The sequence below is a fragment of the Pseudoliparis swirei genome, chromosome 6 (genome assembly GCF_029220125.1).
Source record: "Pseudoliparis swirei isolate HS2019 ecotype Mariana Trench chromosome 6, NWPU_hadal_v1, whole genome shotgun sequence".
NCBI lineage: Eukaryota > Metazoa > Chordata > Actinopteri > Perciformes > Liparidae > Pseudoliparis > Pseudoliparis swirei.
The window spans coordinates 12,319,832-12,341,880 of record NC_079393.1 but is presented as its reverse complement, the minus strand read 5'-3'; the positions used below and the strand labels follow the sequence as shown (position 1 = coordinate 12,341,880).

At 39.2% G+C, this 22,049-nt stretch overlaps 3 protein-coding genes across 7 annotated transcripts; 1 reads left to right on the top strand and 2 right to left on the bottom strand.

Moving 5' to 3' along the window:
* Window positions 1-1,260: 1,260 nt before the first annotated feature.
* idh3a (isocitrate dehydrogenase (NAD(+)) 3 catalytic subunit alpha) lies at window positions 1,261-7,742 on the bottom strand. 4 transcript variants are annotated; one of them, XM_056416488.1, is made up of 12 exons: window positions 7,675-7,740; window positions 7,297-7,362; window positions 6,521-6,583; window positions 6,299-6,382; window positions 5,981-6,095; window positions 5,620-5,807; window positions 5,202-5,335; window positions 5,000-5,102; window positions 4,815-4,879; window positions 4,235-4,319; window positions 3,379-3,531; window positions 1,261-3,282 (listed from the first exon to the last, which is right to left on the bottom strand). In XM_056416488.1, the coding sequence occupies exons 1-12, from the start codon at window positions 7,699-7,701 to the stop codon at window positions 3,199-3,201; spliced, it is 1,167 nt and encodes a 388-aa protein (XP_056272463.1). In that variant the 5' UTR covers window positions 7,702-7,740; the 3' UTR covers window positions 1,261-3,198. The 4 variants fall into 4 exon arrangements, with proteins under 4 accessions (XP_056272463.1, XP_056272464.1, XP_056272466.1 ...); XM_056416489.1 differs by lacking the exon at window positions 7,297-7,362 and having other exon boundaries at window positions 7,675-7,742; XM_056416491.1 differs by lacking the exons at window positions 7,297-7,362; window positions 7,675-7,740 and adding an exon at window positions 7,011-7,290.
* A 2,264-nt stretch (window positions 7,743-10,006) lies between these two features.
* On the bottom strand, window positions 10,007-13,242 carry lrrc61 (leucine rich repeat containing 61). 2 transcript variants are annotated; one of them, XM_056417001.1, is made up of 9 exons: window positions 13,133-13,242; window positions 12,032-12,127; window positions 11,804-11,950; window positions 11,654-11,714; window positions 11,359-11,444; window positions 11,206-11,271; window positions 11,046-11,114; window positions 10,708-10,833; window positions 10,007-10,567 (listed from the first exon to the last, which is right to left on the bottom strand). In XM_056417001.1, exons 1-9 carry the CDS (start codon window positions 13,158-13,160, stop codon window positions 10,461-10,463), a joined length of 786 nt encoding a protein of 261 aa, XP_056272976.1. In that variant the 5' UTR covers window positions 13,161-13,242; the 3' UTR covers window positions 10,007-10,460. The 2 variants fall into 2 exon arrangements, with proteins under 2 accessions (XP_056272976.1, XP_056272977.1); XM_056417002.1 differs by lacking the exon at window positions 13,133-13,242 and adding an exon at window positions 12,827-13,022.
* Window positions 13,243-14,339: 1,097 nt separating this feature from the next.
* cib2 (calcium and integrin binding family member 2) lies at window positions 14,340-20,761 on the top strand. Its single transcript, XM_056417324.1, has 6 exons — window positions 14,340-14,553; window positions 15,897-15,931; window positions 17,861-17,972; window positions 19,187-19,334; window positions 19,438-19,633; window positions 20,006-20,761. The coding sequence occupies exons 1-6, from the start codon at window positions 14,503-14,505 to the stop codon at window positions 20,025-20,027; spliced, it is 564 nt and encodes a 187-aa protein (XP_056273299.1). The 5' UTR covers window positions 14,340-14,502; the 3' UTR covers window positions 20,028-20,761.
* Window positions 20,762-22,049: the final 1,288 nt, after the last annotated feature.

Genomic DNA, 22,049 nt, shown 5'->3' with positions numbered 1-22,049 from the left:
CGAGAGCGAGAGCGAGAGAGAGTGTTGTCAGAAGTGGGCCAAAGGCTACTCAGATCCTTTAACTGTATTATTGATACATGGATTCATCACTTTATGTTGAGACATCAGAAGTATATTATCTATTATATTATGTACACAATACAAATACCACACACTTGTCCTTAAATACAGTACAACTGTACGAATTGAGTAAATGTACTTGGTTTAACATTCCACTGTAGGGTGAAATGCTCGTAAAGCTTTCTTACATGAAACAGTGAGATACTTAACAGACTTTAATTCAGTTCATCAAAAATAAAGACATTTGAATGAAGTACACGTAGTATATACAGGCTTTATATCAGAGATGGTCTTTCCATAAGGAAACAGAAGCGTTTTGTTTTCACACCAGTGGGATTTTAAAAAGTTCTTCCTGTGAGCAAATCAAGAGGCTTAATCCCATATTCCCCACCAGAGGACTAGTATGCAGTGCAGAACTGTTCCTGGTGTGGAGATGGAGAAGGGAGATAATCGACTTAAGAACAGGCAAGCAATAACTGTTTGGTTTCTCGGATGAGGAGATGCTACAGTCTCATCAGACCACGCTTATACTGGTCAGCAGACGTTCAGTTTAGCAGTGGGAGAGGTTGTAATAGGCCGAATGAACCAGATTCATCAGTTAACCTGCTAATTCACTGCAATGCAAAATTACAAGCGTGATGACAGTGATGAACACTTTTATTTGTTTGTCTGTATTCTCGAGTATCGACATTTGTGCCCTGATTGTTGAATTGATTCCTGTAAACCTTTTTATTAAAATGTCCCTTTCCAAAACACTCTCTGAATATGGATAAGGGACCAAAGCTAAATTGAGTAAATGTAGTCTAATTTCAAGACTTATTTTGTGATTTAAACTGTTTGCAACCTTTACATCCAACGTTTACAGACACTGTCCGACAAAATTTAAATCAAAAAATATATGTGTATTGAGTGAGAGTGAACAGTGTTCCAGCTTTCATTGAACATATTCTGTCAAACAAAGCTAGTGGGCCTGAGCTCAAAAGCCTGACATTGTGTTGGGTAAACAGTATGGCTTACAAGGTACACTTAATTTTTATGAATGAATAATAGAATAGCTATTTTCTCTGACAAAGCTGTGGTAAGGTGGTGACCTGCTGTCGGTACAAGATGGTCAACGTAAACTCTGAGGAGTCAGGCGAAATTTGCTTTTGGGGAAGTAACATTTTCATGGGTTCCTCAATATGAAAGACAAAACAAGAGTAGCTTTGGATGAAGACGGATGGCTCCATACTGGAGAAGATTTATTTTACATCACAGTGAGAAGAAAATGGATAATAATCAGAGCAAATTAAGCTATTGTTAGAAAATGGCTCTTCTTAGATCACCAGCTCACATTGTGTACATTACCCACACCCGAGTCCATGCTGATCTGAACAGAACACGCAGCTCTAGTATTGTTATGAGTCATGTAATGTCAGGGTGACCTGTCTCTCTCTTCATCCAGAGGTGACGATCACAGCTGGAGGGGAGAATGTCTCCGATGTTCCCCTCGAGGAAGCGGTGAAAAAAGAGCTATCATCAGCAATGCCCTGCTAATTGGGGACAAGACGCTTGTCAATGCTTTTACCACTGAAGGTAATGTGCCTCATTTTCCAGATAATGGAAAATGATATACTGCAATCATGACATTAAAGATATCCCACTTGAAGTCATGTAATATAACTATATTTGACTGTAATTTACAGGCATACATTAACATTTTTAGTTTTATCTTCATGTTTTTAGATTTGTAACAAACCAGGAGGTATATTTGAAATGAAGCAATGAAATTAAATGGTTTTAAAAGGCTAACTGCAATTATTCATGAGGAAATATATATGAACTCTGTGTTCTAGTGTTGTAGCAACACAGAAACCATGGAGCCAACAGAGGAGCTGAGCATGGAGGCCGTGCAGCTTCGCCGACAGCTCGGCATCCAAGCAACCAAGGTGTCTGACGTCATCGGGGGAAAGGACAAAGAAGTCAACGCTGCAGCCACCTCTCGTGCCCAACACATACAAAAGGGAATGATTCTAAGAAAAGACTTGTTTCTGGAGAAGAGACGAGTAAGTTTGGCTGAGCATGAATCAATAGACAACATTATGTACGAAATAGATTATTCTCTATCTATTCAAAGCCATGTAATTTTAAGGAATGCAGCAAACTATTGCGCAATGAAGCTCTGTTGCCCTGTTGTGTTGGAGATGTACCACGAGGTCATAGAGAGCCTCCATTAGGAGTCAAGTCAAGTTCCTATAGAATGAGTTATGAAAATCACATCCTGCATGGCATTTAATCATTTCTGTGGCTTTTGTTAAAAATGCATAAATACAGGAACCACATTTTATACTGAAAACACTATTTTGATACATCTCTTCTACAGAGCCATTTCTTTTTAGTTTCTGGTAAACAATTTATTTATAACGTTTTGAAATCATACCAGTTACTTGCATGATAGGATCTATAGTATTAAAAAAAAAAAAAAAGTGGTAATCAGTAGAGGGTTTATACCAATTTGGATAAAAACTTAACATGGACATAACTTCCACCAGGAATGTCGTCACACAGGAGTCAACGTCATAGCAGCTGAGATGGTTTATGACACCCACAAATAATGTTGCAAAACACTGAGTAAAGTCATTCATCATTTCTGATGGCATTGTAATTTTCCTTTTTCTTTACAAATTAATTATATTTACAGTAAGACAACAGTATAATATGAACACTTAAGTGCAAACATATATAATAGAGATAACTATAATCATTAACTGTGAATGTCTAACTCATTAAAGCTTAATCAAAAATGTTTTCATAAATTAATATGAAATATATCCACAAACATAATTGAAGGGTTTAACCCCTTGACATTTCCTCAAGTTTTCATGGTGGTTACAGATTGCGTCTTTGGTCAAAATAAAAGTCACTTACATACTACATAATAGTTGGAATTATTCAGACAATAAATAGACAATATCCACCACAGATTAAAGAATCCAGGAATAAAATGCATATCACATATATAGTGTGTTGCTCAAGAATAATAACACATTTGGAATTTCTAATCCCAGAGTTTTTTTTACAATACATATCATGGTTTAAAATGTGCAGTTACAACTTGACATGAAATAAAGTGACTGTGGCATATCACTCGTGGTCTTATCAAACCAGATGCCGCACTCGTTCACATATTGCTTCTGTGAATTCTGAGCACTTTGAGTTTCCTCCCAGGTCTTTGGTTAGAACCTTGAAGACGGATAATAAAAATCACAATAAAATTTAAAAAATAAAATAAAAATCCAAATAAAATGGCATTTCGGTGTTTCTTGAAAAGTAGATTACCTTTTTCTCTCGAATGACGTCAAAGCAGGCGGTCTCAATCGTCTGGCCGTGGCCATGCAGGCCCATGTGCCTCAGCATCATGACAGCACTGAGCAGCAAGGCGGTGGGGTTGGCCATGTCTTTTCCTGCTATATCCGGGGCAGTTCCATGAACCTGACAGGAGGAACGAATCACAATTCATCATCAGAGTTCAGATTTCTGACAAGATGAAAAACATGAAAAAGCCTAAATTTGACGTGCCACGCCAAATGGTGTATTTTTCTTGTAAAGGCAACATTTCAATCTGCATCTTCCCCTGCAGGTAAATGTGAAAGAGAAAAGCAGCCTCTCTGTACAGGTAGCAATCAGTCCTGATCATGGTCACCTGTTTATCCTCAAACAGGGACACAATATACCACAAGGTGGCAATAAAGGACTCAAGCATATAAACCACCAGGAACCCCCTCTCAACTAAATCTATTCATGTAATACAATGTTAATTATGACAACCCGAAAAACACATGGTGGTCATTTGATAAGAAGGTAGAATAAAAAACAACGGGCCTTTGCTGGTCACATGTGGTATATTTTCTTTCATTGCCGTTTGCTGACCAGCTTGTGACAGCGATCTGGGCTACAAGGGAGGCCTGTTTTCTCGTTCACGTTTGCCTGATGAAGATCGTTGCAAGAGAAAGATAAATTAATCTTTTGGAGCCATGTGGAACTGTGTGCAGACCTCAGCTGTGCCCTACAGTTATGGTTTTTGTTTAGCATTTTGTACATTTGCCAGGATGTGCACACACTTGGTCTCGCTCCTTAACCCCACACCATGAACTTGTACTGTGCAAGAAAAATAGAAGGAAGAAAAAGAACATACCGACTCAAATATGGCAACACCATGAGCACCAATGTTTCCACTAGGAGTTACTCCAAGACCTCCAATTAGTCCAGCACAAAGATCACTGTAATGGTAAACACAGTTACCGTCAGATGTATTCTTGACCGTGCCAATTCGATTGCATGTACATGCCAAGTAAATCACTTGCAAGTGAGGCATCTAGTTAGTGAAATTATTTTAATACTCAGCATTACTACAGATCTGTCTGTATATACAGTATTTAGTTCAAATTTCAACCGATTTGTCTTTTATTTATTACAATAAATCTGTGAAATCATAATTTCAGGTAAGCCTAAAGTTACTTTGCCTTCATTTTTTGGAATTGTTGTGGTTGAATCCAGTTTGTACTACTTTTTTGGTTCCAACTTATTTCTAAATGTACATTAAAACAAGTTAAAATAATTGTGTAATGCATGTCCACAAATAGAGAACTTGCTCCATGTTGACTGTATCTGCAGTCTTAAAAATGAAATATGTTTCGTCATTTTAATGAAGAAAGATAATGGAGAAAATATTACTTAGTTGTACAACAGGTGCACTATGTCAGATGTTTACTTACCTCAAGATGTCTCCATACAAATTCGGCATCAGCAATACATCAAACTGTGTGGGATCCTGTACCATCTACAAGAACATGTAGATGGTACATGCAACTATTAATTAATAAGCAAAACCTCCAACAAAATATGTACTTACATCCATCTAAAACATACACACAAAACCTATTGGGCTATTGGGACTTACATTAAGGCACACAGTATCCAAGTACATCTCATTGAACTTCACATCCTTGTGCTTTTCAGCAGCCTCTCTGCATTTTCGTAGGAAAAGGCCATCAGACATGCGCCTATAAATGAGAGGAGGACAACCATTTCATCTGAGTAAACAGTTTTAAAGTAACAAATTACTTAGTAATTACAAGTAATCTGTACTGAATACAACTTACATAATATTGGCCTTATGCACAGCAGTAACACTGGCCCTCTGATTATTTTTGGCATATTCAAAAGCATACTCTGCGATGCGTTGGCTGGCTTGCTCTGTAATGAGCTTAATACTCTGTACAACCCCATCAACAATCTGAAAATATACAAATCCAAGAGACATTCAGGTAAAATATGTAAAGTATAGCTTGTGTTTAAGCTATTTAAAAAAGAAAACGTGAATGGTTCCATTCCTCAAAGGGTGTCTCTATGGGGAAACTAAAGAAGACAATGAGATACAATGTTTTGATCTAGTAAATGAAATAAGCATGTATGTTAATTCAGTGAGGAAATCGTTAAAATGACAAACAATGTAATGTATGAACAATAAACGAAACAGGTTAAAAATGTAACAAGGATTGTCTTGTTAAAGGGTCTCACCACATGTTCAATCCCACTGTATTCTCCCTCTGTGTTCTCCCTGATGGTGACCAAGTTCACGTCAGAGTAGGGAGTCTGATAGCCCTCAATGGACACACAGGGGCGCACATTGGCATAGAGGTCAAAGGTTTTCCTCAGCAGGAGGTTCATAGAGGGATGGCCAGCAGCTATTGGTGTCTTCAAAGGACCTGTAGGTTGTTAAGCAATTCAATAGTATTCAAAAGAAAACTCATGTCATGTTTGTAATAAACAGAAAGTATCCGTCACTTGTTTTTTAGACTGCTTTCCAACACATAGGATGAAGTGGTTTTATTGCTATTGTAGTATCTTTAAGAAATTATAGGCCTATTAACCAGGTTACCTTTTAGGCCAATTTTGTTCCTGTCCATGGATTCTTTGGCATCAGGAGGGATCATCCACTTGCCACCAGGTCCCTGGATGGCTGTAACATTTCTCTCCTCCCACTGAATAGGTGCCTAGATTAATTTAAAGAGTGTACAGACATTATGCAGCTATTTCAAGTTTTTTATAATTTTTCTGATTTTGGGTGATTAGTTTTAAATATTAGTGCAGGAATAATGCAAATATAGTGTTATCTATCCAAACCACAACATGAAAAAATTGCTGGTTAATGTTCCTGGTGAACAATGATGTTCGGTTCTGTTCACCCAGTACTAACTTTAGCAACTTCAAATATCTTCATGACAGCAGTGGAGATCTCTGGACCAATTCCATCCCCAGGGATTAAAGTCACAGTTTGCATCTGTGGGACAGACCAAAGACACATAACATTCAATGATACAAGACTAATTACCCACTTCAGTCACAGTTTAATAAAAGCAAAACATTGCATCAAATGTCAGCAAGAAGTTGTGTGCAGCCCAAGAGGAAAGATAGATACCCCACGCATGAACGTCCTGGGTTGGGGAGGCTTTATCTTCAAAGCGCCAACCACTTGTGACACCTGACAATCAAAATGGCCAAAGGTTTGTACAGGCAATAATAAAACACCAAACTCAGCCCCCAACAAAGAACAGAAGTACCCAAGAAGTGTACACGTAGGTTAAAAGACTACTTGATCTGGATAACTATTCCCGAGTGAAGCACCGTTTCTGACCAAAAGGGACATAATTACTGCTAATCCTTGGCCACTAGTGCAGCACACATTTCTAAATACGAAAGGCAGTGCATCTACATGAAACACAAGAAAATCATATCTGCATTAATGGATAAGCATGACTTGGGAACAATTTGCAAAGGACGTTTTGAAAGAAGAGACTCCAGCAGGAGTTCTTGAACAGCATGCTCATTGCATTTAAAAAACAATGTTCTGTTGTTCAGTCTAATCTACAACAACAAAATTAGGCTCAGCTATTGATAATCATCATCACCTCAAAAGAGGGTAATGTCAATCACGAATAGGAAAAGCCAGAGGTCAAGCTGAGCTGTGAAACACAACTGACAGTTTACAGTACATTACACATCGTAGGTTAGTTGAATTACAGAACTTGTTGACATGCAGAAGCAAAGGCGCTGACGGAGAACATTTGGAAAAACAAAGTGCCTATTCCAGATTTGATTAACATTAGCGTTACTACTGCGGGAGACTAATAGCTTACCAAACGCAGCAAGGATAGTGTATATTTTAATACGTAGCTAGCTTTATGCTGAACTTACTTCCTGAGCCTTGATTTTATCCTTGCCATTGAGCGACAAACCCCACTGTTTTAGTAGGTTAAGAATCTGTAGATGAGGGACATTTTCATTGACATATGTAGAGCAATCCAATATAAACTAACGTTGACGACAACAATGTACGATAACATAAGACGTGTAGCAGCTAGATTAGCTAACCGAGCTAAGCAGTCAATTATCAGGTTGCTATAGTAACAAGCAAGTAGCGTTTAGCTAGCTATGTTAGCTAAACGGGTCGGTCACGTTAACGTTAATATCTGGTTTGCCTGCAGTCTTAACGTTAATGGATTCATATAAACACAATGTTATGAGTTTGATGCAGCACTTTAAATGCTCGTTCAACATTGCCCCCGTACATACCGCTGACCTCCACGCCATCCTTGCCATCTTCAACTAGCCAAGGTCGATGCAGCAGCAGCAGCAGCGCTCGTTAAGCTCACCGCAACTCAAAGCGGATTTCCGTTTGGGACCATTATCCCCAAATAATAAACTCGTATTAAATAAATCCAGGCATTAGATAGCGTCACGATTCATGAACATTTTAATTATTTTGATGAATGCAACGTTCAGTTATAAACACACTTTTACGTGTTCTCTATAATACTGAATCGTTTCACACTTAATGCACCTGTAAAAACAAAAACAAAAGATTTGTTCATGCTCTTATTCTGGAATTCTTCCTTGATAAGCACTATTTGGGTAAATTACGTTATGTGTATTATCAGGTAATACCAGGCTATGAACAAAATAAATCTGAGCTTTTGAGAGGAAACCGCGTACTTTAACGATCATATTGCAAGTCTGAAGTTTGAATGGACTGCGGCTGTAATTGCAGCAAAGGTAGCTTTGCAGGACCACCACCACGTGGCGCTACTGGACTGCTCCTCGGAGTCCACGTCACACCATTAATACGTGTTTTCTTTTGGCTGTGGATGTTCAATGTATTGTACAGTGCATCCGGAAAGTATTCACAGCGCTTCATTTTTTCCACATTTTGTTATGTTCCAGCCTTATTCCAAAATGGATTAAATTCATTATTTTCCTCAACATTCTACACACAACCCATAATGACAAAGTGAAAACTGTTTTTTGCAAATTTTTGTACATTTATTAAAAATAAAGAACGAAAACATAACATGTACATAAGTATTCACAGCCTTTGCTCAATACTTTGTTGAAGCACCTTTGGCAGCAATTACAGCCTCAAGTCTTCTTGGGTATGATCCCACAAGCGTGGCACACATATTTCTGGGCAGTTTCTCCCATTCTTCTTTGCAGAACCTCTCAAGTTCCATCAGGTTGGATGGGGAGCGTCGGTGCACAGCCATTTTCAGATCTCTCCAGAGATGTTCAATCGGGTTCAAGTCAGGGCTCTGGCTGGGCCACTCAAGGACATTCACAGAGTTGTCCCGAAGCCACTCCTTTGTTATCTTGGCTGTGTGCTTCGGGTCGTTGTCCTGTTGGAAGATGAACCGGCGCCCCAGTCTGAGGTCCAGAGCGCTTTGGAGCATGATTTCATCCAGGATGTCTCTGTACATTGCTGCATTCATCGTTCCCTCAATCCTGACTAGTCTCCCAGTTCCTCCCGCTGAAAAACATCCCACAGCATGATGCTGCCACCACCATGCTTCACTGTAGGGATGGTATTGGCCAGGTGATGAGCAGTGCCTGGTTTCCTCCAGACATGACGCTTGGCATTCAGGCCAAAGAGTTCAATCTTTGTTTCATCAGACCAGAGAATTTTGTTTCTCATGGTCTGAGAGTCCTTCAGGTGCTTTTTTGCAAACTCTAGGCGGGCTGTCATGTGCTTTTTACTGAGGAGTGGCTTCCGTCTGGCCACTCTACCAAACAGGCCTGATTTGTGGAGTGCTGCAGATGGTTGTCCTTCTGGAAGGTTCTCCTCTCTTCATAGAACAACGCTGGAGCTCTGTCAGAGTGACCATCGGGTTCCTGGTCACCTCCCTGACTAAGGCCCTTCTCCCCCGATCGCTCAGTCTGGCTGGGCGGCCAACTCTAGGAAGAGTCCTGGTGGTTCCAAACTTCTTCCATTTACTGATGATGGAGGCCACTGTGCTCATTGGGACTTTCAATGCTGCAGAAATCTTTCTGTACCCTTCGCCAGATCTGTGCCTCGATACAATTCTGTCTCGGCGGTCTATAGATAATTCCTTGAACTTCATGACTTGGTTTATGCTCTGATATGCACTGTCAACTGTGATACCTTATATAGACAGGTGTGTTCTCAATCATGTCCAATCAACTGAATTTAGCACAGGTGGACTCCAATCAAACATCTCAAGGATGATCAGTGGAAACAGGATGCACCTGAGCTAAATTTTGAGTGTCATGGCAAAGGCTGTGAATACTTATGTGCATGTTATGTTTTCGTTCTTTATTTTTAACAGATTTGCAAAAATTTGCAAAAAACAGTTTTCACTTTGTCATTATGGGTTGTTGTGTGTAGAATGTTGAGGAAAATAATGAATTTAATCCATTTTGGAATAAGGCTGTAACATAACAAAATGTGGAAAAAGTGAAGCGCTGTGAATACTTTCCGGATGCACTGTATGTACGTACAGTACGAGTTGTAGTTATGAGTAAAACAAGATGTGAAGCACAATAAGCATTGTATTTCCCACAAGGCGGTTCCAGACATAAATAAACTGTATGATACAAAACAAGTAGAAACAGCTGTAAACAATCATTTAATCAACTTTTGCAAGAGGTCACCTTACAAAGAAAGCATACAGCATGGGAGACATTTACTCCCAAAATTATTCAGCAATGCAAAATGGAAAAAAGCTCTAAATTACTTCAAACCTATAGTAAATCTTAAGCAGCATATCTCTCGGCATAAATGCAGGCTACAGCATGGTACAAAATGCACACTGTGCAAGTAAAGACATAGTTGAACCAAACTGAGGGGTGTCAGTATGGATAAAGGTTTTCAAACCACTTACAAATATCCTTCGATACATAATGCATAGGATGAGATAGAGTTTCAACAAATGCCTCACACTGAAACAAAGGTGTCTCGGAATTAAGCATTTGGATGCAGCTTAGTAATTTGAAAAACCTACAGTACATTAGCCATGGTATACCATACAACAAAAACGTGCACACTAATGTGTCTAAAATAGCACAACTCAGATAGCATACTGCTTTGGCTGCTTCTTCAGGCTCATAGATCTTTCAGTTTGGGAAATGACATGAGTGGCTCTGTTGTTGAGGAGTCTGCATTCATGAAGTACATCTGGATGAAACAATTAATTGGAGGAAAAATAATTATATAGGATACCATAGTGGAAACACAATAGTTAAGTTGACTGGCTACTGTAGATCAAATGTAACACTTTTCTTTGGTAAAAAACGGCTCTGCAGAGAACCTCTTACCGTTAAACTGTTTGTAGGCTTCTTCAATAATGGCATTATTGGATCTTTTTATCTCCCAGTAATTATCCTCGACCCATGGTTTGCAATCTGGATGTTCAACAAGCTGTCCATTCTTGTATAAACCGGCTGGACATTCATAGAAAAGAAGACCAGTTCAGTCAAATTTGAGTTGAGAATTAAAACTTTAAAACTGCATCAAAGACATATCAGGGAAGCCATTGGATGATTGTGTATGCAAGATAAATACTTTTCTCAACAACTGAATTTAGACAGATTAATACTGTTGTATTAATAAATTACCCGTCATGTTACAGTAACACACTTATTAACAGACATACCTTTAATGGTATCATCAATGTCCTTGCATAATTGGTACAACTCACTCCCACGTCCGACCACTCTTTCACCTACAGTTTAGAAACAGATCCAAACATTTAACAGAGTTTTGGAGTTAACCTTATGCAAGAGAATAAAAGAAAAAAAAGAAAAAAATCTTACCATCCAGCACCTTGATGTTGGGGAACATCTCAAAAACTATGTTTCTATATGATGAGTTCCTGCACACTGTGCACAGAGAAAGCCATTGTGAGTTATCTTATCAAGATATTATATTCATGGGGTGGTTTTCTAATAAAGTCATAAAAAACATACCTGGATTAGTATAATTGTAAGTGTTGTCTTTAAGACGTATATTTTCTAGCTTCCTCAAAGGCTGAAGGCAGTGTAGGCTCTCAACGCTGTTGAAAAAACACAACTATGTTTGTACAAAACCAATTCAGGATGTTGTACTTCAGAATATAGTTATTGGTATCAAAATATTATTGGGCTTACCAGCAATGATTTATTCCACAGTTTAAATACAATGTAATTAATATTATAATTATTGACATATTCAAAATCTTATTCATTGAGGGAAAGCATTTGGTCAATGGTCATATTGCAATACCTGGATATGATATTACCAGCCAGGTTTAAGTGCTGTAAACTCTCGCAAGTACGCAGGGGCTCTGAAAGCACAAAAGCAATAACAAAAGAAATGTCCATGAAAAGAACATGCAGCATGCAACCAAAGAATGTTTTGCTCCTGAAATCTTACCTAAATTGGAAATCCTGTTGGCAGACAACCCGAGTACAGAAAGAAGCCGAAGGGATGCAAGAGGAGCTAAATTTGTGATGTTATTTCCAGAGAGGTCCAGTTTCTCTAAACTCATACACTCCCCAATGCATCCAAGATCGTGGATTCCTGTAAGAGACACAACTAATCATGACCAACAGTAATGCCTTTTTGAAGGCATTAATAGTAGATGCAGTAATTAAATCTTACCAAGACCTCTCAATTTGAGAAACAGTATTGATTCCAAATCAAATTCTCCTGTCCGAGACTTGAGCAGAACGGCCGTTATCCTCTCGCAGTCTGCTTCTGAAGGTATCAAGAGGAACAAGACTGCAGCATAACACACCACATCCACGTGTCTGTCCTGATATATGCAACACAACCCCAGTGTCTTGAGTTGTGAGTCAGCGCTGCAGAAGCAGAATGCCTGAAGCGCTGTCAGCTCTGTTTACGGCGGAACCATCAAACAACCCATGCAATCATGCTGTAAAGTGTAAACAGTAAATACCGTATATACACACACACACACACATATATATATATATGTGTGTGTGTGTGTGTGTGTATGGTATTTACTGTTTACAACATGATTGCGTGGGTTGTATATATACATATAGCAGACCTTGTGTTTCATTATGCGACACAAGCAGGCAGATGTGCTGTATGTGTGCGTGTTGCATGTTGTCGCATGGATGAATAACAACTGAGGAAGTCATATTTGGTTTATCCTCAGGCAGAATCTGCACATGCATACTCGTTCATCAGCCTGAACAAATGAAACAGGCTCCCTTAGAGGTTGACCATGTATAATGATGCCGGGGTACATTATTATTATTTTTACATTTCATCCTATACGTTTCATATTTACATCATCTCAGGTTTATGAATTTACTTAATATGAAAATGAAAAGGACTGGCAAACAGGGTGCTTTAATCCCGTTTATAACAGGGGGAAACAGTCATGGTTTGGAGAATTAGGACCATCAAACACATCTTGAAACTCACCAACAAACGCATGAATAGAGAATAAAAACAGAAAAGGTGACGGTGTTTAGCTTAGCTCGACACCAGTAAGTGTTGTTAGCTAACGTTAGTAGCCGCTTGTTTCTTGTCTTCGGCTGCGTGGTTTCACGATTCAGTCGGATGAGAGTGGGTGGGTTAGTGAATTAAATGATACATGTTCATGTCTCCTCTGACTATGCCCGCGCGCACAATGTGATGTGACCAACGAGGCGCTGCTCGCTCCGCGTTAGCTGGAGCCGCGGCTAGCTGGGCGGGTAGCATAGCAACAAGCTCTCCGTCACAACTTACCTTGCTCTTTCTCTCGCTTCGATTCCATCGCGGCCAACTTTGAAAGCTACTTATCGCACTAAAAGGCGACGGTTTTAATAAACAAAACGAAAAGGGACACGGCAGTGGTTGTTGTTGTTTTGTGTGGGGGGGGGGGGGGGGGGATGTAAAACTGGCATCTGTCCTGGGGTGTAGTCAGGACACGCTCACTGTGGTGTAGCAGCACGCAGGTGGATGAGAATGACCGCAGTGAGACGGAGGCGATGCTCTCCGTCAAAGCGAGGGCGAGGACGAGGGGATCGCTGCAGTATTGGTTAGATGTTGTGTTTGTGGAAATTAAGAGTGATTTATTGGTGCACAGTGATGACAGATAATGCACTCGATGTGCTGTGTGTGTTGTTTTGGATGTGTATGCTGACGTTGCACAATTAATTAAATCAAGAGGATGGAAAATAGATGATCTCTCAAAATGTAATTCAATCAGCGGTGAAGTAATCCATGTAAATATGCATTTATAAAATCATTGCATTTCTTTACAAAATAAAGGAGATGAGAAAAAGGAAAAATGGGTTAATGTTTTGTGTAATGGCCAGACATCCTTTCAGGTTTGTGTTTGTACTTATATACTAATTACCAATGATGGGAAGTAACTTTGCTTATTTACTCAGTTTGACTATTTTTATTATAATAACTAGAAATATACTTTTTGGATGGAACATGTAAAGTTATTTAGGCGCATGTGACATCTACCGTTACCTTTAGCCAGATTAAGAGTTTATAAACAACATATAGTAATACTATTAATGATAGTAATAATAGTAGTAGGCAGAATGACTGCTCATACATTTAAATTCCACCACTGCACGTTGCACCCCACTTTTGTCTTCATCCAAAAATAATAATGTTGTTGACGGTGTTACTCCTGCATACAAAGCTGTAGCATTCAATTCCATGTTTGGTTTTGTTAACATGGAGCAACCCACAAATTATAGACAGCATCTTCCACAGCAGGTTCTAGATTATGTATGCATTTATTTATTTATTTACCTGAGTTCTTATTGGTCTGCCTGTAGCTCTGGTGGAGCAGCTGCCTGCCTGCCTGCTGCACATCCGTCTGCAGCTCCAGGTCTCCGCATCCAACCTCCACTGGCTCCGACCCTGGACACTTGTTTTCTACTTTTCATGTTTTTCACGCATCCCCTACGTTTTACAGGCATGGCGGACATCTTCTGTAAGGACAACAGCAACAATCAGTCTTAAGAGTTTGCGTTGTCGTCAGCGCATCCTGTGCGGAGACGTTTTTGCGCGGACCCCTAAATGCCTTTCATTGAGAAAAGGCTTCGGACGTTCAGTGTTGTGAATGTTTACGAGCAACACATTACCTGATTAAGATGGGAAACAAGCAAACGATATTTACCGACGAGCAACTTGATGCCTACCAGGTAAGTCTATACCTGCAGATTATTGGAAGAGCGTTATCCAACCCCTGAGTTAAAGCATAACAAAACACGGTTAAGCATAAAATAAGTAGATACATAAACTGTACATTGATAATGATGCTTATATCTAGCGTTGTAATGCTCATACTTATTATGTGTCCGTTTTTGAAGACTTAATTGCATGAATGTTCCATTACATTGTATTATTATCCCATGACTTTACTATTATATATCACTTTTTAAATCTCACCCTGATATTAGCCATGTCTTGATTTTAGCTTGTTGAGAAAAAGGCTCATGGATTAGTATGTGGATCCTTAGTACCATATGGTTCTGCACCCCATCAAATAATGATAAGCAATAATCGAGTTCCCACTAAAGCATGGTCAGTTATGACTCTATTGTTTAAATATGTACCCAGTCGTAATCACAAGTTATGTGATTCATAGATGTGTCATTGCAAACAGAAGGTGTTGATTTCACTACAAACTATTTGAGAAGATGTGGCCTTTTGTTCTCAATAATCCAGGGTACCGAGAAAGAAACACATCTTTGTGTGCACAGGTTTACCATGTGTCAATAATTGATGCCAAACCGGTCCGACATGCTGTGAAACTCTACTCTCAGGAGACAGCTTGGTTCTCAAGAGCCTCTCTGGTTACTCCTCTCAACACACTGTGGCTTTCTGCTTGCATTAGTTGTTGTCTTTAATAGTTTGTGTTTGGTTTTATTTTTCTAGCATCAGATATTTAAGGTTTAGCCCCCTAGCAAGTGAGTCGGTGAGTTTATTTTGTTCACCACTCACAGATTTACTAAGGGTGTAAACTTAAACGATGGAGACAAGGTTATGATGAATAGTTATTGCTTTACATATACAATTATCATGAACACAAATATCTTCGTTTTGAGTGAATAAATGTCTAGAGCGCAGCTGGCTTTGCTCTGCTTCTTACACTCTTAAGCACAGCTGAGTCAAAGTGATACCAGGGGAGAAGTAAAGTCAAGTGCTTCCTGTAGGGCTGTTGGATGATGTGTGTGCCCACATATGCATGTGAGACATCAGATAATGTTCCCTATGCCACATTGTTCCTATTGCAAGTGGCAGGGGAGAACACTCACATACGTCATCATTTAAGAGACACCTTGTCGACCAGTCTTCACTAAGAGTTGTGTCTTCAGAGAAACCGTGTTGTTTTGTGTGGTTTACAAATGTGTCAGTGAGAGTGTTTTATAAAATGTGTAAATATGTATTGCATCATAAATAATCTGCGATACAATCTTTTATCAAACCCTAATGCCTAATTCTCATATTTATGTTTTGATATGTTGTTTTTCCCTTCTTGCAGGACTGTACATTTTTCACCCGCAAAGAAATTATGCGGTAAGATTTTTTTTAATCAACTCTGATTCTGATGCAGATGTTTTATTTGTAAATTTTTTTACCATAAGATTCACCTACACATAATGATATTACTGTTTAAAATATCATTTTAAATCCCATTTATAGTTAAGTGGCTTCCAAATGTCTTTGTATAGACTGGCATCCTAAATATTCTTCATTAATGATTTTCTTTTTACTGCCCATCAACTTCACATCTCAGCAAACACAAACAGTCTGCAGCGTAACAGCCAATCTAGACACATGAAATTACATCTGCATGTCACAGAATGTGCATTGATGGTTCATGGAGGTTAAATGTTAATCTTACGGTGTTTGTCAAGGAAGATTGAGAAGGTTCTGTCCTGTAGCAGCAGTATGTTACCTAAACCTTTGAACGTCATGTTGACCTTTTGACTGTGGTGTTGTTTTCAGTGTCACCTTTCTACCTATTTTGACATGTGCAACCTCAACACTTACAACAATTAAATAAATATCTATACTCTTAGTGATTAAGGGAAGGTATTATGACTCATCGGGCCGCTGAATTTCTCTCTAATTGTCACTCACCCGCTTGATGACGGGCATAAATTAAACAAATCGCTTGCTTTTCTTTTTAATGGAATTGGCCAATGATACTCGTGTTTCAGGATCTTTTATCAGTGGTTCTAGATCTTGGCAGACACATAGCTACTTAAATAAATTAAAAGCTGATACTCAAGAATGTTGCAGTTTAACATTAGAAAAGGATGAGAATCACAGGAATTGAGGGTCTGATTTGTGCAGTAAAGATTATTTTTTAAATGATATCCCAAACATTGAAGTCATCTATTGGTAACTGTCTTCTAAAATTACACAAACTATCAAGAACTAATGAAGGATTAAACGAAACAGCTTGGATTCTGTATAAGAACAGAAACATGCTTGTTTGATCCTACATTTATTTAAACCAGAGGGGATAAAATCCCTACCCTACTTTAAAACCACAGAAACCCACATGTTCCTTTCAGCAGAACTCTCTTCTTTTAATTTCTTACTCACAAAACAAAATAGTTGCATTTTTTCCCTCCATTTTCCAACAAATAGTATGCATGTACTTGTTCCTCATTAGTGATATTGGCTTTGATTCCATGGACATCAAAACAAAATTGACAATCATCAGAGGGCGTGATGGTCTTCCACTTTACCGCCTTCATAAAACACTTCTTATTTCCGTGTCCAGCTGCAATGGTGATATTATAAGGATTTGCACCCCGTCAGTCTTGTGTCATATCACTTGATTAAAAATATTTAAGTTATTCTGTTTCTTGTGTAATCGTTTTGTAAATTACGGTTTACCCGCTCATTTCTTGCGGTGTACCAATGAAGCTCCATCATTTTGACAGGTTTATGTAATTTAATTGGAGTGAGTTTGTCCTCTAGGACCAGTGTTGCTGCTGATAGGTGGCGCTGCTCGGGCAACGCAGCTACACCATGACAGGATTAGTCAAAGGACAGTGTAGATAAGCGAACACTCTCCCGACGTTGTGTCTTTTATCATTCACACAGTCTCAGATATTGTTTTCAATAATGAATGACATAAATTTCAAGGTTTTCATAGCACAATAAAAAAGGGTCAGAAGAGGGAATGAGAGGCTAACTACATCACCGTACCGAACCAGTTGTCCTCTGAAACAACAATTTCCCCCAGGAAAAATATCTTTTATATATCTTTTTTATTTTTATTTTATTGTTCAAATGTTTTCCACATATATACACAGACTGTCAAATGTATCACACATGAAAGTATATCTTATCTTATCTTGAGTTAAATTAAAGCTTGTTTCATATATATATATATATTAAACCAGAAGCATAATTGTTCAAAATGTATATATATATATATATATTATTGTATATTATATTATATATATTTTATATTTTTTATTCTAGGTTGCACAGCAGATACCATGAGTTGGCTCCACATCTTGTACCGATGGACTACACCAAGGAACCTGATTGTAAAGTGCCTTTAGCCTTAATAGTCAACATGCCAGAGTTAAAGGTAAACCATATTTGCCATACCCCTCAGCAAGTCCTTTTGCCTAATGGATCAGCCACACTTTGCTTTTCACCCGCAGTGTGTACCACTGTTGTGTTTTCTTATTTTGGATTGTGCTATAAGGACACTAAAACAAATGCGGCACCCACAACTTATGTGGGTCGACACCTAATCAATACACACTCTTTCAGCAGACAAAATTGATTTCTAACCATCGTCATCACTGATCTGATTGTATGACACCACTCTGTGAGCTCATGAAAGTTAATGTGCCATGAAACGCTCAGCCTTTCTATTCGGACTGATGCACCCCCTCCTATTTTAAAGCACCTGCCATTTGAAAAGAACATCCAGGAATCTTGGATTTTGCATGTTGTGTAACATAGCAGCCACATTTACCTCCACTCTGCTCCTGCGCACCAGACACAAATACCACACAATTTCATACGGAGGCCTTATTCACCAAGGGTTCAGCACAGAGACGTACAATGTGGCCCTTGCCTTTAAAACTGTCACATGATTGCATGGCCTGATGGGATGGTGGGGAGGAAGATGGAGACCACTCAAGGCAGGGTTGATGAGACCTAGATGATACGCAATCCCCCAAAGTGCTCTCCAGCTTCATAACCATGAATACACTCATCTGGCTGAATTGTAATGAGCTGGGCTGAGTTGACTGGATGATACTGGCTCTGACATGTCTCAGGATATGAGGTTAAACATGGCATTGCCCGAGGAGGGTATTGTATTGTTTATACAAATGACTTATTTTGCTGATCTTGTATTAAGCATGCTAATCGTCCTCTGGAGAACATCTGTGTGGATATTAGATAAAAGTACAGAGTTACTGAGATTCCAGGTCTCTTCAGTGGGAATTTATTGCATCAAATAAACTACTTACCTGGGGTATAACATCTTTAGTAGCAACATATGGTTGAGCAATGGAGGTGAAAATAATGGCTCAGGCAAAGAGCGGCAGTCAGCCTTTTTTAGATAAACCCTGTGATCAGCAGAAAACACCTACCAGTTTATACCTCTGCAGATCATCTGTTAAACTGACAAAAGCATGTCGCCTATAGTTCATTTACGGTGTTTTTAAGATATCTGTTTTCTCATCCAAACCACTTGCTATTTACATGACAACGACTTGTACATTTATATTAAAGAGTGGCATCCTTTGTACTGATCCACATGTTGTCATTCCCTTTCCTCCGTAGGAAAACCCCTTCTGCAGCAGGATTGTAGAGGCTTTCTCCGAGGATGGGATGGGTAATCTCAGCTTCAATGAATTTGTGGACATGTTTTCAGTCCTCAGTGAAATGGCTCCAAGAGAGCTCAAGGCAATATATGCCTTCAAAATATACGGTAATGACTATTAAAAAAAAACATTAGCATTATTTAAATTTAAAATGATTTGATCAAATACAAATGTGTTGGTTCTTTTGTTATACATCTCTGTTGCCCACAGATTTCAATGTGGATAATTACCTGTGCAAAGAGGACCTGGAAAAGACCCTGAATAGGCTGACGAAGGAGGAGCTGACTCCTGAAGAGGTGCAGCTCGTGTGTGAGAAAGCCATCGAGGAGGCGGATTTAGACGGAGACAGCAAACTCTCTTTTGCTGACTTTGAAAACATGATTACGAGGGCCCCTGACTTTTTAAGGTGATTAAATGTTTGATGAATTTGTCAACACGCTGTATATACCTCATTCTATATGGCAAACATTGGCCCTTTAAAATCAGGCAATTCATGCATGAGCCCGCATGCTGCAGTGCTGTGAGCTGTGGAACTGGTTACTTACATTTTTCATTCACTAGATGGTTGGTGATCATTTTGATCATTTGACTATCAGACTAACAATCAATTGAATCCTGAGCCAGGCTTTGCACATTTGCTGATTTGAATGGGAGTGGACTGGATGCCATGAATGCACTGGATTCCTGTGTGCTTATTCCTACCTCTACAGTAAGCCAGTGTCTTAACATGCACGATGACTAACACCTGTCTCTCTTATTGTCTCTTTTGTCACTTCAGTACTTTCCATATACGAATCTGAGAGGGCTCCGTGGAAGGATTCCAAGGTCGACAGCGTGGTGAACCTCAGGACTCTACCTGCACTCTGTCATGGCCACAGCACAGTGCCTGTCTCACAATCCCAACGTCAAAACAAATCTGACCTCCCCAAGCAAAATACTGGATGAAGCTGGATTCCAAGGACCTGTTATTTCTTTACTTGATGGAAATGTAATTTCCTTTTACCACCTATGAAAGGGCTTGACCTGGATTGGCCTCTTGTTGGGAGAAAGACTATTCATTCCACATTTTAAGGTTTAATCATGGTCAGTGAAACAAGTGAGAAAAGAGCCAGACTCTGGATTGATGCATAAAAAGCTCATCTATCTACAGTATATTGCACATGAGATACCCCCAGTGAAGTCTTCCGACACACTATATATGTATTCATAATGCTAAGGTAAAAGGTTGAAGTGAATGAAAGCACAGCATTGGTATTAAGGGCATACAGCTATTTTATACGTGGAATTCAAGATGTGTATTGCTCTGAACATGTTGGGTTGGGTTTTTTGCTTGTGGAACTGGTGATGACGACAATCATATCTTACTGTTCTCCAGTTACATGAAGGGCTCTGTCGTCTGAACACATGTCGATAGCTTTTTTCTGCCTCAGCCATGATCATTAAATACGGCCATCTTTTGGATGTACTTGTTACAGTATTTAATGTGACTTCAGGTATTTGTCTTACTTAGAATAAATATGTTTTTCTGTCTTGATTTTATTTTGGTGAATGGATTTGTGATGTTAATTGTTGTCAAAAGCATGAAAAAGAATGCAATTATTCTTGTTGTTGTGAACCAAAAATGAATAATTTAAACTGAATGGCCTGACCTGCAAATTTAATTCAGTTCATATCAACAGTTTGCCTCAACCCACCCATCGATGATGATAAGGACCGTGCACAGCCAAGATCAGGAATTGACACCATCTCGACAGAGCCCCTCCTTGTAGGAGCAGTAAAAGCTTGTTAAGCACGATGTGATCTCATTAGAAGTGAGCTCAGCCCTCACAGGCATGACGACTGCACACACAGTTAATCTCCATGGGAAAGCTACAGGAAATGGCGTTGGTCATGTTTGATTAATCTTGGTTTCTTTGCTGTTCGGTAGAGATTAGCATCAGATGCATACAGAGTACAGTATGGAATACAATGAACTATATTAGCTTGCAGTTTAGCATTAACTTGTGAGTCATACTGTTCGAGGTTGGGCAGCCATACATTCAGAACATTTTGTTAATCTGCTAAGAGTCACATCTGAGACATCTTTATGTCTTTGCTGCCAAGTGCAATGGCAGCAAAACAAGTATGTCCTGGGTTATTGAGGCTAAGTCTGACACATTAAAACATAAGCTCATCTCAAGTGTGTTGTGAGGCAATCGTCTCTCCTGTGTCAGCTGTATTGGCGAAACGACTACAACATTGACTTTGTTACTGGAACTGTAATGGCAGTTCAGGCTGAATCCTGCAGATCACCATCAAAACTCGACTGTACCAAACAGTCATGGTGGTGGATTGTATGATTCTTCTCACGCACATTGTCAGCTAAGAATAATTAGGAAAAGCTGATACTGAGTGTCTTAATTTGCCTGAAAGGGTCGGATGTTGGAGTCAGTTAAACAGTGTGCAGTCATCAGAGCAGCCAGTTAATTCTTCTTTTATCTCCAGGCCCCTTTATGAGGCCAGCACCAAATATCCAGGGCAATGCAGTGCTGATTGTGTGGCTTCATTAATTAAAGGTCTCACGGAGAACATCTGTTTAATTATGATTCCAGCAGAGAAGCTTCTGGTGCACCGTGATACTGCAGCTGTAAAGCAGCCATTACTCAAAGCAAGTTTCAGTAAGTTTCTGTGGTGGAGCGGGACCAAACAGTGTGTGAAACTCACTGACTTTCATTCCAACGGACCTCGTCTGTTTTAATTTGATGGGATTTAAGATGATGGGTTATGCTTTCACAGCGTGAAAACAGTGGAGATCTGATCAACTGCTCGATGGCAGATAGAGA